Source organism: Leptonychotes weddellii, chromosome 16 (genome assembly GCF_054177405.1).
Source record: "Leptonychotes weddellii isolate Sample4059 chromosome 16, ASM5417740v2, whole genome shotgun sequence".
In the NCBI taxonomy this organism is placed as follows: domain Eukaryota; kingdom Metazoa; phylum Chordata; class Mammalia; order Carnivora; family Phocidae; genus Leptonychotes; species Leptonychotes weddellii.
Genome location: NC_138384.1, coordinates 39459368 through 39472600, shown reverse-complemented (window position 1 = coordinate 39472600; position 13233 = coordinate 39459368). Strand labels below are relative to the sequence as shown.

At 38.6% G+C, this 13233-nt stretch overlaps 1 protein-coding gene across 7 annotated transcripts in view; it reads right to left on the bottom strand.

Annotated features, from left to right (window-relative positions):
- ZNF573 (zinc finger protein 573) overlaps nucleotides 1–13172 on the bottom strand; it is a 35978-nt gene extending 22806 nt beyond the window's left edge. The window contains exons 1-3 of one of the 7 annotated variants that reach the window (XM_081807469.1): nucleotides 13088–13172; nucleotides 9217–9298; nucleotides 177–265 (exon numbers count right to left, since the gene is read on the bottom strand). In XM_081807469.1, the coding sequence (XP_081663595.1) occupies nucleotides 177–265; nucleotides 9217–9298; nucleotides 13088–13090 (174 nt within the window). In that variant the 5' untranslated portion in view covers nucleotides 13091–13172. Of the gene's footprint in view, nucleotides 1–176; nucleotides 266–4662; nucleotides 4736–7097; nucleotides 8426–9216; nucleotides 10032–13087 lie in introns of those variants that run through there. The other 6 variants (XM_081807470.1, XM_081807471.1, XM_081807467.1 and 3 more) reach the window with 6 other exon arrangements.
- Between the last annotated feature and the right edge of the window lie 61 nt (nucleotides 13173–13233).

Below are 13233 nucleotides of genomic sequence, written 5' to 3'. Positions count from 1 at the left end.
AAACACTCATTAGGAGGAAACTGAGCTATTTTCTATCACTTTTTTTTTACTTTAGAATAAACTGTAGAGCAGATAACTGAAAGAGGCCCTCTTAAGTAGGAAGCTTTGGGTTAATTAATCAAAAAACCCACATAGACTAAAATAATATTGCAAGAAGACAGGAATAACCAACTTACACAGGTCATGGTTTTAGAAATATAAGACCTGATCAGTGCTCCTTGGTGTTCCTCCATTGAAAACAATTCAAATTCCAGAGAATCCAGAGCTGAGAGAAGAAAAAAAGTTTTAGTGTTCCCAATATGACTTAACAAAATCTTTTTGTTCCTCCATTCTTCTAAAATTAGCCCCCACTACTGCACACACAATTTAGGGAAAAATAGAAGATGGATCTAAGGTCTCTCCCAAATCCCAGGACACCAGACTACACAAAGGTCGTTGTAGAATAAGTCACTTCTCACAGTGAAGCCAGATCCAAACACAGGAGCAGGAGATCTCCTGGACAAGCTCCCATGTTGGGAAGCCTGATCTAGTCCTGAGATTGGGCTGCTCAGTCTTTCCATGAGTGGATCCACCTGCCTTCACTCCCACCTTCCAAGGCTGAAAGAGGCCTCACCATCCAAACCAGAGGTGCTTTTATGGCCTCATGGTCCATTGAAGTTGGTCAATATATGGGAAATGAACACAAAGAAGGAATTGCTTAGGCCCACATTCTGTGTTTTGAGTCCAGCCAAGCTGACTACTTAAATACTAAATATTCAGGCAACAGAATATAAAGCAGCCATTAAATGCTAAAAAGGAAAATATATTTAAGGACATGGACGATATTACACCAATAGAAAAATAAGATAAAAAATAGGAGTACAACATGATTAGATCATTAAAAAAGAGACAGACATTGGGGGACAGGGAATAGGATATCAACTGATGGAAAGGTTTGGTAATTTATCCATTTTATTACATTACACAATCCTATGTTACCATCCCTTTTTTTATAGGCGTAATCTTGGTTTTCTTTTTGTTTTAAATATACTTCATAATTATTTTAACAGTGGCCATACATTAACTTAAAATATATATATATACACACAAATGTATGTGTTAGAAGAAGCTATTCTCCAAAAAGTACAGACTTCATTTAATTTAAATTAAATTAAATTAAAATTTTTAAAGATTTTATTTATTTATTTGACAGAGAAAGAGCGCAATAGGCAGAGCAGTAGACAGAGTGGGAGGAAGAAGCAGGCTCTCCGCTGAGCAGAGAGCACAATGTGGGGCTCAATCCCAGGACCCTGGGATTATGACCTGAGCCAAAGGCAGACGCTTAACCAACTGAGCCACCCAGGTGACCCGAGATTTCATTTAATTTTAAAACACCTTCTTCTTGAGCTTGGAAAAAAGCTGAGTACTCTAAAGTCTTCTTGACCCCAAGGAGGTTTTTTCTTGACATTTAGCCACAATGTCTTCCAGACAACTGCCCAATCAACTTATCCTATTAGTCTCATTTTACATCTAAACATCAGTTGAGGGAAGAAATTAGAAGGCAAAAGTTTACACAATAAATCCCACTTATCTCCAGAGAGATTCCATGGGCTCAGTATAACTTGTTCATACTTTACAGTAATGGCCAGAATCCAACCAATGTCACTTTCCCATGAATTCCCAAGGTAGGTCATCTAACTCTCTTTAGTGGTCTTTACTATACACTGATCTATACTTATTCTTAATCGTAGTTTATATGCCGCTGGATTATTGGCATTTAAATGTAACATCTAAAGGGGCACCCAGGTGGCTTATTAGGTTAAGCGTCTGACTCTAGATTTCAGCTCAGGTCATGATCTCCAGGTCGTGAGATTGAGCCCTGTGTCATAGGCTCTGTGCTGAGTGTGGAGCCTGCTTAAGATTCTTTCTTCCTACGCACACCTCCCCCCACTCCATTCAGTACATTTGCTCTCTTTAAAAGAAAAAGGGAGGGGGGGAAGGAAGGGCTACATATGTATAGTCATTTAATCAACTCAAATGCTAGTATCACAGGGTCAGACAATATTGTAGGCCCTTAAAATGTCTAATTTCTTTTTTTTTTTTTTAAGATTTTATTTTTTTATTTGACAGAGAGACAGAGAGCACAAGCAGGCAGAGCGGCAGGCAGAGGGAGAGGGAGAAGCAGACTCCCCGCTGAGCAGGGAGCCTGATGCGGGGCTCGATCCCAGGACTCTGGGATCATGACCTGAGCTGAAAGCAGACGCTTAACCAACTGAGCCACTCAGGCGCCCCAAAATGTCTAATTTCTTATATGAAAGTCCGCTATTAAAAATTAAGGAAATAAAAAGAGGTATAAAAGTTATATGCATAATGTTTTTCAGAGAATTTTTCTATAACAAAAAACTGAAAACATGTTAACAGTAGGCAACATGTTAAAAGAATTATGTTGGGGGCACCTGGGTGGCTCAGTCTGTTAAGCAGCAGACTCTTGATTTCCACTCAGGTCATGATCTCAGGGTCATGAGATCGAGCCCTGCCTTGAGCCCCAGAGATGGGCTCTGCATTCAGTGGGGAGTCTCTTTGAGATTTCTCTCCCTCTCCCTCTGCACTCCCCCCCACCACCGGTGCTCTCTCTCTCAAATCAATCAATCAATCTTTAAAAAAACAGAATTATGTTGTAATACATTCTGGCATACTATGCTATTATTAATAATTATGATATTGGTTCACACAAACAAGTGAAGAAAAGATACTTGTGATGAATTACTGAGTGAGGCAGGTAGCTTTTAAAAATAATCAATATTTGGGAGGTGGTCTCTTGCTATAATGAATACAGACTGTTGTCAGACCTTTAGGACATGAATTTCAGATTGAAACTCTGATGTTTACGAACATGCCAGTCCCTTGAAGTCTCATTGGTAAACTGGGAAAGAATATCAAATAGCATATAAAATAGTCTGAAGATTAAGTAATCTATATAAAATACTTAATAAAATAATTGCTTAAGTTAGTTATTATTATTTAAAGTGGAGAAACTTCGGGGCACCTAGGTGGCTCAGTGAGTTAAGCATCTGTCTGCTTTTGGCTCAGATCATGATCCTGGAGTCCCAGGATCAAGCCCTGCATCAGGTTCCCTGCTCAGCAGGGAGTCTGCTTCTCCCTCTGACCCTCCCCCTTCTTGTCTTCTCTCTCTTTCTCTCAAATAAATAAATAAAACCTTAAAAAATAAAGTGGAGAACCTTCCAAGTTCCTTAATTTACTGTTTTAAAAGAAACACAATTCTGCTAATTCCATTTTTCTTACAATAAAATTTAAGTTCCTTAGGCCTACATTCTTATAATGCTAATTAAAAAATGTCAAAGCCTGGCTTTAAGCATATAATTCTCCTCAATAAACAAATATTAACAAAAAAGATTCTCCAATACTTTAGGAGAAAATATGCCCATCCCCTGCCCCAGGCAGTTCAGAAAAATCATTTCAACATCCTAGAGGAGTTCAGAGAATCTGATGATCAGGTACCAAATTAAGAATTTAGTGAGTGTCTAAATACTGTTTTTTGGAACAAGGTGGAGATTTATCTGATTATTCGTAACTTTTACTACCTATTCCATGTTTCTGTTTACATAAATCTATCATTGGAAATGTTTATACAACAGATACTTGGAATAACCCAGACATCAGATCTTTTCTATATTCTCTGAAATGACATTTAATCTAATTTTTAAAAATCGATTTTATTTTTTTTCAAAGATTTATTTATTTATTTGAAAGAGAGAGAGAGAGCACGAGCAGGAGGGTCAGACGGAGAGGAAGAGGAAATCTCAAGCCAACTCTAAGCTGAGCACAGAGCCTGATGCAGGGCTCAATCTCATGACCCTGATATCAAGAACTGAGCCAAAACTAAGAGCCACCCAGGTGCCCCTAAAAAATTGATTTTAAAATGCTATGTTGGGGTGCCTAGGTTCCTCAGTCAGTTAAGTGCCTGCCTTTGGCTCAGGTCATGATCCCAGGGTCCTGGGATCTAATCCCACATTGGGCTCCCTGCAGAGCAGGGAGCCTACTTCTCCCTCTCCCTCTGCCTGCAGCTCGCCTTGCTTGTGCTCTCTCTCTCTCTCTAATAAATAAATAAAATCTTTAGAAAAAATGCTATGTTAGCAGAAATGTTATCATTTTCTGGTAATTGATTTTAACTGACAAATCTATGTTCCTAAGAGGTGAAAATACTCAGAAAGGTTTTTCGAGTAAGGGGATTAAGGGCCTTCTCTTTACATGCATAGAGACAATAATGAAACGCGGGATTTCTTTTACAAATTAAGAGTTGGAAATTCTTTTGTCACCTTATGTGATCAAATACGGTTATTTTATATTACAGAATCAAGACCAAAAATATATGCTTACAGATAAAAACTGGAAAAATCTATATCAAAATATAATTGGTGATTAATGGCAGTGGGGGGGCAGGGAGGAAGAGACTATGGATAATTTTATCTTTCTTGTTCATTAATTCTTTAGGTTACTGGATTTTCCTGCAATGGTCAGATATAATTCCTACCTGGAAATACGGCACCAATATTACACAAAATATTTTTTAAAGTAAAATTATAGGGAGATCTTTCCACTCATAAACTGTAAACTCTAACTCTGAATTGGAAGGACAATGTTGTTGAAATAAATTTCACCTACCATTTCTTGGACAATCCTTGAGTAATATCATCAGTATAATTCAAAAGTGGGTATGCAAGCTGGCACAGTCACTCTGGAAAACAGTATGGAGGTTCCTCAAGATGTTAAAAATAGAGCTACCCTACGACCCAGCAATTGCACTAGTAGGTATTTACCCCAAAGATACAGATGTAGTGTAAAGAAGGGCCACATCCACCCCAATGTTCATAGCAGCAATGTTCACAATAGCCAAACTGTGGAAGGAGCCAACATGCCCTTCAACAGACGAATGGATAAAGAAGATTATATATATAATGGTCCATATAAACAATGGAATATTATTCAGCCATCAGAAAGGATGAATACCCACCATCTGCATCAACATGGATGGAACTGGAGGGGATTATGCTAAGTGAAGTAAGTCAAGCAGAGAAAGACAATTATCCTATGGTTTCACTCATATGTGGGACATAAGCAATAGCACGGAGGACCAAAGGGGAAGTGAGGGAAATCTGAAGGGGTAGAAATCAGGGAGGGAGATGAACCATGAGAGACTATGGACCCCAAGAAACAAACTGAGGGTTTCAGAGGAGAGGGTGGGGCGAGAGGGTAACAGGGTGATGGGTATTAAGGAGGGCACGTGTTGTGATCAGCACTGGGTGTTATACATAAATAATGATTCACTGAACACTACATCAAAAACTAATGATGTACTATACAGTGGCTAACTGAATATAATAAAAAAAAAGTTTCACTATCAAGATTTTTCTGTGAATGAACATAATTCAGGTAAGTGGAATTAGCAGATTGAATACATGTGTAAAAAGCAGACAGAAAACAGTTTTGTATACAGTAGATTCTCAATAAATGTAGATATAGATGTCTCCTTTACACATATGTAATTAAAATACCATTTTGGATACAAACCTTGTAAAATATTTTACATAACCCTATAGTATTAAATGAGATTCATATCTAATTTTAAAGTGCTTTTGAATAATACTTCTCATATTTGTGAATACTGCTTCACATTACATTATGTATTTTTCCTTCTTATGAAGAATCTTTTAAAGATTTAATTTATTTATTTGAGAGAGAGCACATGTGAGTGTGTTGGGGGGAAGAGCAGAAGGAGGGGGAGAGAGAAAGAATCTCAAGCAGACTCCCCAGTGAGTGCAGAGCCTGACATGGAGCTCCATCCCACGACCCTGAGATCATGATCTGAGCTGAAACCAAGAGTCGGATGCTTAACCAAGAGCCACCCAGGTGCCCCATGAAGAATCTTTGTAAGCATAATTTCACTAGCTGCATGTTATTTTATCTCATGTATGTATGTAGTATGTGGTGGGATTTACTCAACTATTTCTGTAATCTTGAACACTTTATACAAGATTGTATCCATTCTTACCATTTTGTTTCCAAACCAACATTTCTGAGTATTTTTGGTCATAGTCACCTTTGATAATCAGTAAATACACACTTCTGAATACTGTTTCAAATGATCTATGGGCCCCTGGAAGCTCACAAGAGCAATCAAAGAACGGAAGATTAAGAACCCCTGTTTTTAACCAGTTGAGCCTGTGGATAATTTTCTTACCTTGCAAATAACCATCAATTACCTTCGTATTTCCATTATTACTATTGGACCCTGAAGGGGAATCACCTAGAATCACAACAGTTAATATTTATTGAACAATCCTATGTTCCAGGCTCTGTTGTCATGAGCTTTACATTTTTATCCTTGTTATATCCCTATGAAATATGTACTATTATAATGTACATCTGAGCACTGTGGAACACAGAGGCTGTGTGAATACACCAAGCTCATACAGCTAGGAAGTGGCAGAGCCAAGATTCAAACCAAATATCGGATATCCGGGCCCATCCTCTTCAATATCACACCACACTGCCTCTCACAATTCACCCAATGATATACCTGAAAAAAACTCAGGCTGCCAGGCCAAAAATAACACCTGACTAGTACTACTGGTCATAACTTAGAGATCACCTGAACATATTCCTCCCCTTGTTGACACGGATCTCTATCCTCAAATACCCAGTTACAGTCCCACTTCCAAAAGCTTCACAAAGCAGATGCCTTTGTCATTTGTTGACTATTAGGCCTCTGCAGAATATCAGAAATATGTGGTATGTAATTCCACATAAACCCACGCTGCCTTGCTTAATCACCATCTAAAATAAAGACCAACTGGGGTACCTGGTTGGCTCAGCCAGTTAAGTGTCTGCCTTCGGCTCAGGTCATGATCCCGGAGTTCTGGGATCGAGCTCTGCATCGGACTCCCTGCTCAGTGGGGAGTCTGCTTCTCCCTCTGCCCCTCACCCCACTCTTGTGCTCTCTCTCTCTCTCGAATAAATAAAAAATAAAAATAAAATAAATAAAATAAAGACCAACTGTATAATTCAAATGATTTGCCAATTGAATATATGACCATTACCTGGAGAAGACAGAGAAGATCAGAGCCACGTGAAGGATTTATCTCAATGACTTCTATCCATTAACTGGGGATGGAAGGTGTAAAGACGGTCTCTACCTAGTATATACTTCAGGCAAAGAAAATCAAATGTTCTCATGTCCAAATAAAAGTTTTGTGAACACGGAAACTCACCTGAAGTTTGATTTTCTGGCATTTACCTAAGAGAAATAAAAACTTAGACCCACCTAAAGACTTTCACAGGAATGTTCTTAGCAGCTTTAATTAAAATAATGCAAACTGGAACAACCAAAATGTCAACAGGAGAAAGGATGACTACATTATGATATATCCATATAATGGAATACTATTCAACTATATTTTGGATTGAACTGATATATGCAACAACATGGATGAATCTCAAAATAATTATGCTGAATACAAGAAACAAGACAGACCATATACTGTTTGATTCTATCTGTATGCAAATCTAGAAAGGGTAAACTAATTTATGTTAACAGACAGCAGATCAGTAACTGCCTGGAAGCACAGTGGGAGGGGACGGGGGGGTTGGGAGGGAAGGATTACCGAGGCTTTTGGGGGTGATGGATCTGTTCATTATTTGGATTGCACTGATGGTTTCATGGATAAATACACATTTCACAATGAATCCACTTGTACCTATGTACAGTGGTGGATGTTAATCAGACTTACTGTAGTGATCATTTCACAATGTATACAAATAAATCATTATGCTGTATACCTGAAACTAATATACAGATGTTCCTTGACTTATAATGGCGTTATATCCTGATAAACCCATCATAAGCTGAAAATCTCATAAATCAAAAATGCATTTAATACACCTAACCTACTGAACATCGCTGTTAGCTTAGCCTAACTTAATCATACTCTGGACACTTACATTAGCCTACATTTGGGCAAAATCATCTAACACAAAGCCTACATTATAATAAAGTGGTGAATATCTCATGTAATTTATTGAATACTATGCTGAAATTGAAAAACAGAATGATTGCTTTCATGCCATCATAAAGTTGAAAAATTAAGTGGGGAACCATTTGTAATGTTATATGTCAATTATATCTCAATTTAAAAAATCAAATATAGGGGGCGCCTGGGTGGCTCAGTTGGTTAAGCGACTGCCTTCAGCTCAGGTCATGATCCTGGAGTCCTGGAGTCCCTGGATCGAGTCCCGCATCGGGCTCCCTGCTCAGCAAGGAGCCTGCTTCTCCCTCTGACCCTCCCCCCTCTCATGTGCTCTCTCTCTCTCATTCTCTCTGTCTCAAATAAATAAATAAAAAATCTTTAAAAAAAAAAAAATCAAATATAGGGTGCCTGGGTGGCTCAGTGGGTTAAGCATCTGACTCTGGATTTCGGCTCAGGTCATGATCTCAGGGTCCTGGGATGCAGTCCCAAGTCAGGCTCTCTGCTCAGCAGGGAGTCGCTTCTCCCTCTCTCTTTCCCTCTACCCCTCCCTACCCCCCACCCGCTTGAGCTCTTTCTCTCAAATAAATAAAATCTTAAAAGAAGTAAAAAAAAACCAAAACAGTATTATATTTAAAAAAAGAAATTCCTTACTAAAACCCATGATCCATATATTTGCAAGTTCTAAATCACATGTCTATTCAATTTTAAAAGCCTCACAAAGCATTAATCTCAATCCACACTAAGACAGAGACCATTTATTACCAGGCTTTGTCACCTGTACCTAGAAAACTCCTGTCTATGACAATGTCAGAATCTTTCCATGTTTGGCCAAATGGGATCCTCATCTCTAATTCATCAGCTATAACCCTGACATGGGAAGCTCAAATGATTTCTTTACAAGACTTTATTTTTTCATTCTTTCATCACTGCTCTTAAAGTAAGTTGGGCACATAAGAGATAATGCATATTCTAGCCAGTATATACATAAACACAGATTGGAAGAGCCTGGGTCACAGAAGGAGAACACGAGGTTATCTGCAACGATTGTTCACTGGTACAGGGAACCAATAATTGATTGGGGTGTTTCCTGGTAGTAAGTTTCCAGGATAATTAATGAAAACATTTATATCACAAGAATGAAATGAAATGTAATGAAAACATTTATTCCAACAAGAAGGGAACACCAACTTACATATGTCATGGTTTGATATCTGCAAAAACTGATCAGTCTTCCTTGGGGTTTCTCTACTGGAGAAAAACAAGAGAATCCAGAACTGGGAAGGAAAAAGAGACCCTGTGAGAGCAAGCATGCTTTAGTGTTACTATATAAGAAATTAAATGTTTTGCTTCTCCATTCCATTTTACTTAATACCTCCCACCATACAAACACACCCAATTACAAAAGAAGGATTTTAGATAAATTGAAACTCTTCCCCTAATCCCCAGAAATGCAGATACTTCAGCAGACAGCTTTCTGGCCAGTCCTCCATTTTGGGGAAGCTGTTCAGCACCTGAGACTGGGCTGCTCAGTCCTGCCCTGAACACATTCTCCTCCCTTCATTCACAGCTTTCAGGATTGAAAAGGACCTACACCAGCCAAACCACACCTTACTTCCTGGCTTTGGGATCAGTGAGGATGAACAGGTTAGAAAGGGTGTACAGATTAGGGGCACCTGCGTGGCTCAGTCAGTTGGGTGTCAGGCTCTTGATTTCAGCTCAGGTCATGATCTCAGGGTCCTGGGATGGAGCCTCGCGGCCGGCTCCCTGCTCAGTGGGGAGTCTTGCTTGTCTCCTTCTCCCCCTGCCCCTCCCCCTACTCTCTCTCTCTCAAATGATAAGTCATTTAAAAAAGAAAAGAAAAGAAAGGGTGTACAGGTTAGAAAAGTCATAGAATTGGTCAGGCAGGGTTCAACATTCTGATTCCAGAAAAACTGACTGCTGAATACATTACATACAAAATGTGAAGGGAAAATAATGAAGACATGGAAAATACTCCAGAAATACTGTCAGAAAAATCAGATTATGTGGACTCTGAAAAACAAACAGGGTTCTAGAGGGGAGGGGGTGGGGGGATGGGTTAGCCTGGTGGTGGGTATTGAGGAGGGCACGTTCTGCATGGAGCACTGGGTGTTATGCACAAACAATGAATCATGGAACACTTCATCTAAAACTAATGATGTAATGTATGGGGATTAACATAAGAATAAAAAAAAAAAGAAAAATCAGATTATGAAACCATAGCTACACCATACTATTTGTAAAATATATGCATATCTCAATATTGAAAGGCTGACAAATCATCAGGTTCCAGTAGACAGAAAAAGTCCAGAAAGCTATACACTCATACAGTGCTTTTCTTTTTCTCTTGATTTTTTTTTTCTTGGAAAGAAATAATAATTGCCTACACACAAGAGACAGGTTTCTTTACATAGACATTTGAAGAGAACATTTCCTTTGACATAGGCATTTCATTGTACTGATGAATGAAGAAAGGTGAAGCTCACATGGCTAATCTTAGCCAAAGTGTATTTGTGTGTGTGTGTACGTGTGTGTGTGTACACATGTGTGTGTGTGTATGTGTTCCAGAATATTGTTAATGCAATCTGAGTCATAAAATCTCAAAATTTCACCAGGGATCAAGTAACTAGATACTTGAAAACAAAGCTGATGGAAAATACCTAAAGCAACCTCAAGAAGGTCATGCCTCAATAACCAGTTTTTAGAGATAATATACTGTTGCATTAGACTTGACCCTAAAACTTACATATTTCTTTGAGATATAATTGACATACAACATTATATTAGTTTCAGGTATATAGCATGATTCGGTATTTGTATATATTGCAAAATGATCACCACAGTTTAGTTAATATCCATCATCATACATAGTTACATTTTTTTCTTGTGATGAGAACTCTGAAGATCTACTTTCTTCGCAACTTTCAAATATACAATACAGTATTATTATTGTAACAGTATTATTAACTATAGTCACCATGCTGGGCATTACATACCCATGACTCATTTAAAACTGAAAGCTTGAACTTTTTGCCCACCTTCATGCATTTCACCCACCCCCCACCTCTGGCAACCACCAATCTTTTCTCTGTATCTGAGTTCAGGTTTTTTTTTTTAAGATTTTATTTATTTATTTGAGACAGAGAGAATGAGAGCGAGAGAGCACATGAGAGGGGGGAGAGTCAGAGGGAGAAGCAGGCTCCCTGCCGAGCAGGGAGCCCGATGCGGGACTCGATCCAGGGACTCCAGGATCATGACCTGAGCTGAAAGCAGTCGCTTAACCAACTGAACCACCCAGGCGCCCAGGTTTTGTTTTTTTTTTTGAGGGGGTGGAGGATTAGATTCCTCATATAAGTGTGATCATACACTATTGCTACTTGTCTTTCTCTAACTTATTTCCATTTAGGGTAACATCCACCCATGTTGTTGCAAATGGCAAAATCTTCTTTTGAATGGCTGTATAATATTCCTCTGTATATACGGCACATATTTTTCTTTTGATCTTGATGAGAATTTCAGTATATGAAGTTACTGATTCAATGGCCATATCTTAAATTAAAATGAACCTTTGTTATGTTTTAAGTGGAAGTTGTTTTCCAAAATGTGCAAAGTTCATTCTTTTAAACAGTATTTACTTGGTCTTGGAGAAGTACATTAAATTTGGATTGTTTTGCTAAATTGTTCTTGTTTTCTTCAGCTACCAGTAATACAACACTCTCTGATTTTTATGTATGCTCACCACTGGATTACTGCCTAAAAGATGGGTAAAGTCTCTGAGAATAGTCTTACATATACTGATGTTGAGTTTTCTTCACAGAGCTATTTCCCACCCTGTTAGTCACATCCTCCAGAAAGTTGCTGAATTATTCTATTAGTTTCACTTACATCAACATCATGAGAATAAAACAGGTAATGTAGGAGTTACCATGTGATCCAGCAACTCCACCCCTACATATATACCCAAGAATAGAAAATACACCTTCACTCAAAAAAAAAAAAAATCCAAAACAACTTGTACACAAGTGTTTGTATTTATAACAGACAAAAAGTGGAAGAAACCCAAATGTCCATAAACGGATAAATAAAATGTGGTATATGCACGCAAGGGAATATTATGCAGCCACAAAAATCAGGGTTATTTTATACAAGTTACAACGTGGATGAATCTTTTTTTTTTTTTTCCTAAAGATTTTATTTATTCATTTGAGACACAGAGATACAGAGAGAGAGAGAGCATGAGCAGTGGGAGAGGCAGAGGGAGAGGGAGAAGCAGACTCCCTGCTAAGCCAGGAGCCCGATGTGGGGCTCGATCCCAGGACCCTGGGATCATGACCTGAGCTGAAGGCAGATGCTTAACCATCTGAGCCACCCAGGCGCCCCAACAACGTGGATGAATCTTGAAGACATCATGCTAAGTGAAATAAGCTAGTCACAAAAGGACAAATATTGTATGATTCCTCTTATATGAGATTCTTAGAATAATCAAATTCATAGAGACAGAAAGTGGATGCCAGGGACTGGGGTGGAGGGTAGAAGGGGGATGAAAAGTGTTTAATGGGTAGAGTTTCAGTTGGGGAAGATGAAGAAGTTCTGAAGATGACTGGTGGTGATGGTTGCAGAACAATGTGAATATACTTAATGCTAGTTAACTGTACACTTAAAAATGATTAAATGTTGGGGCACCTGGGTGGCTCAGTTGGCTAAGTGTCTGACTCTTGATTTCAGCTCAGGTCACAATCTCAGGGTTGTGAGATGAAGCCCCACATCAGGCTCCGCTGGGCGTGAAGCCTGCTTAAGATTCTCCCTCCCCATTCACCCCTCTAAAAAAAGGTTAAACTGTGAAATTTTGTTATGTATAATTTACCACGTAAAAAAACAAATGCAGTACTTACACATAATTAATAGTGGTGCATTAACAGTGGTACTGGTTATACAACCCTGTGACTATATTAAAAACTACTAAATTATATACTTTAAAAAGATGTATTTTATAGTAAAGAATTATATTAATAAAAAAGGTAAAAATTTATACATAAATTCCTTACCATCACAGTGCTTTTTTAGGTCAGCATAATTTGACAGTAAGGTGACAGTGGTAGCTACTGTCAGAATAACATCACTCCCTGGGGCGCCTGGGTGGCTCAGTCGGTCAAGCGACTGCCTTCGGCTCAGGTCATGATCCTGGAGTCCC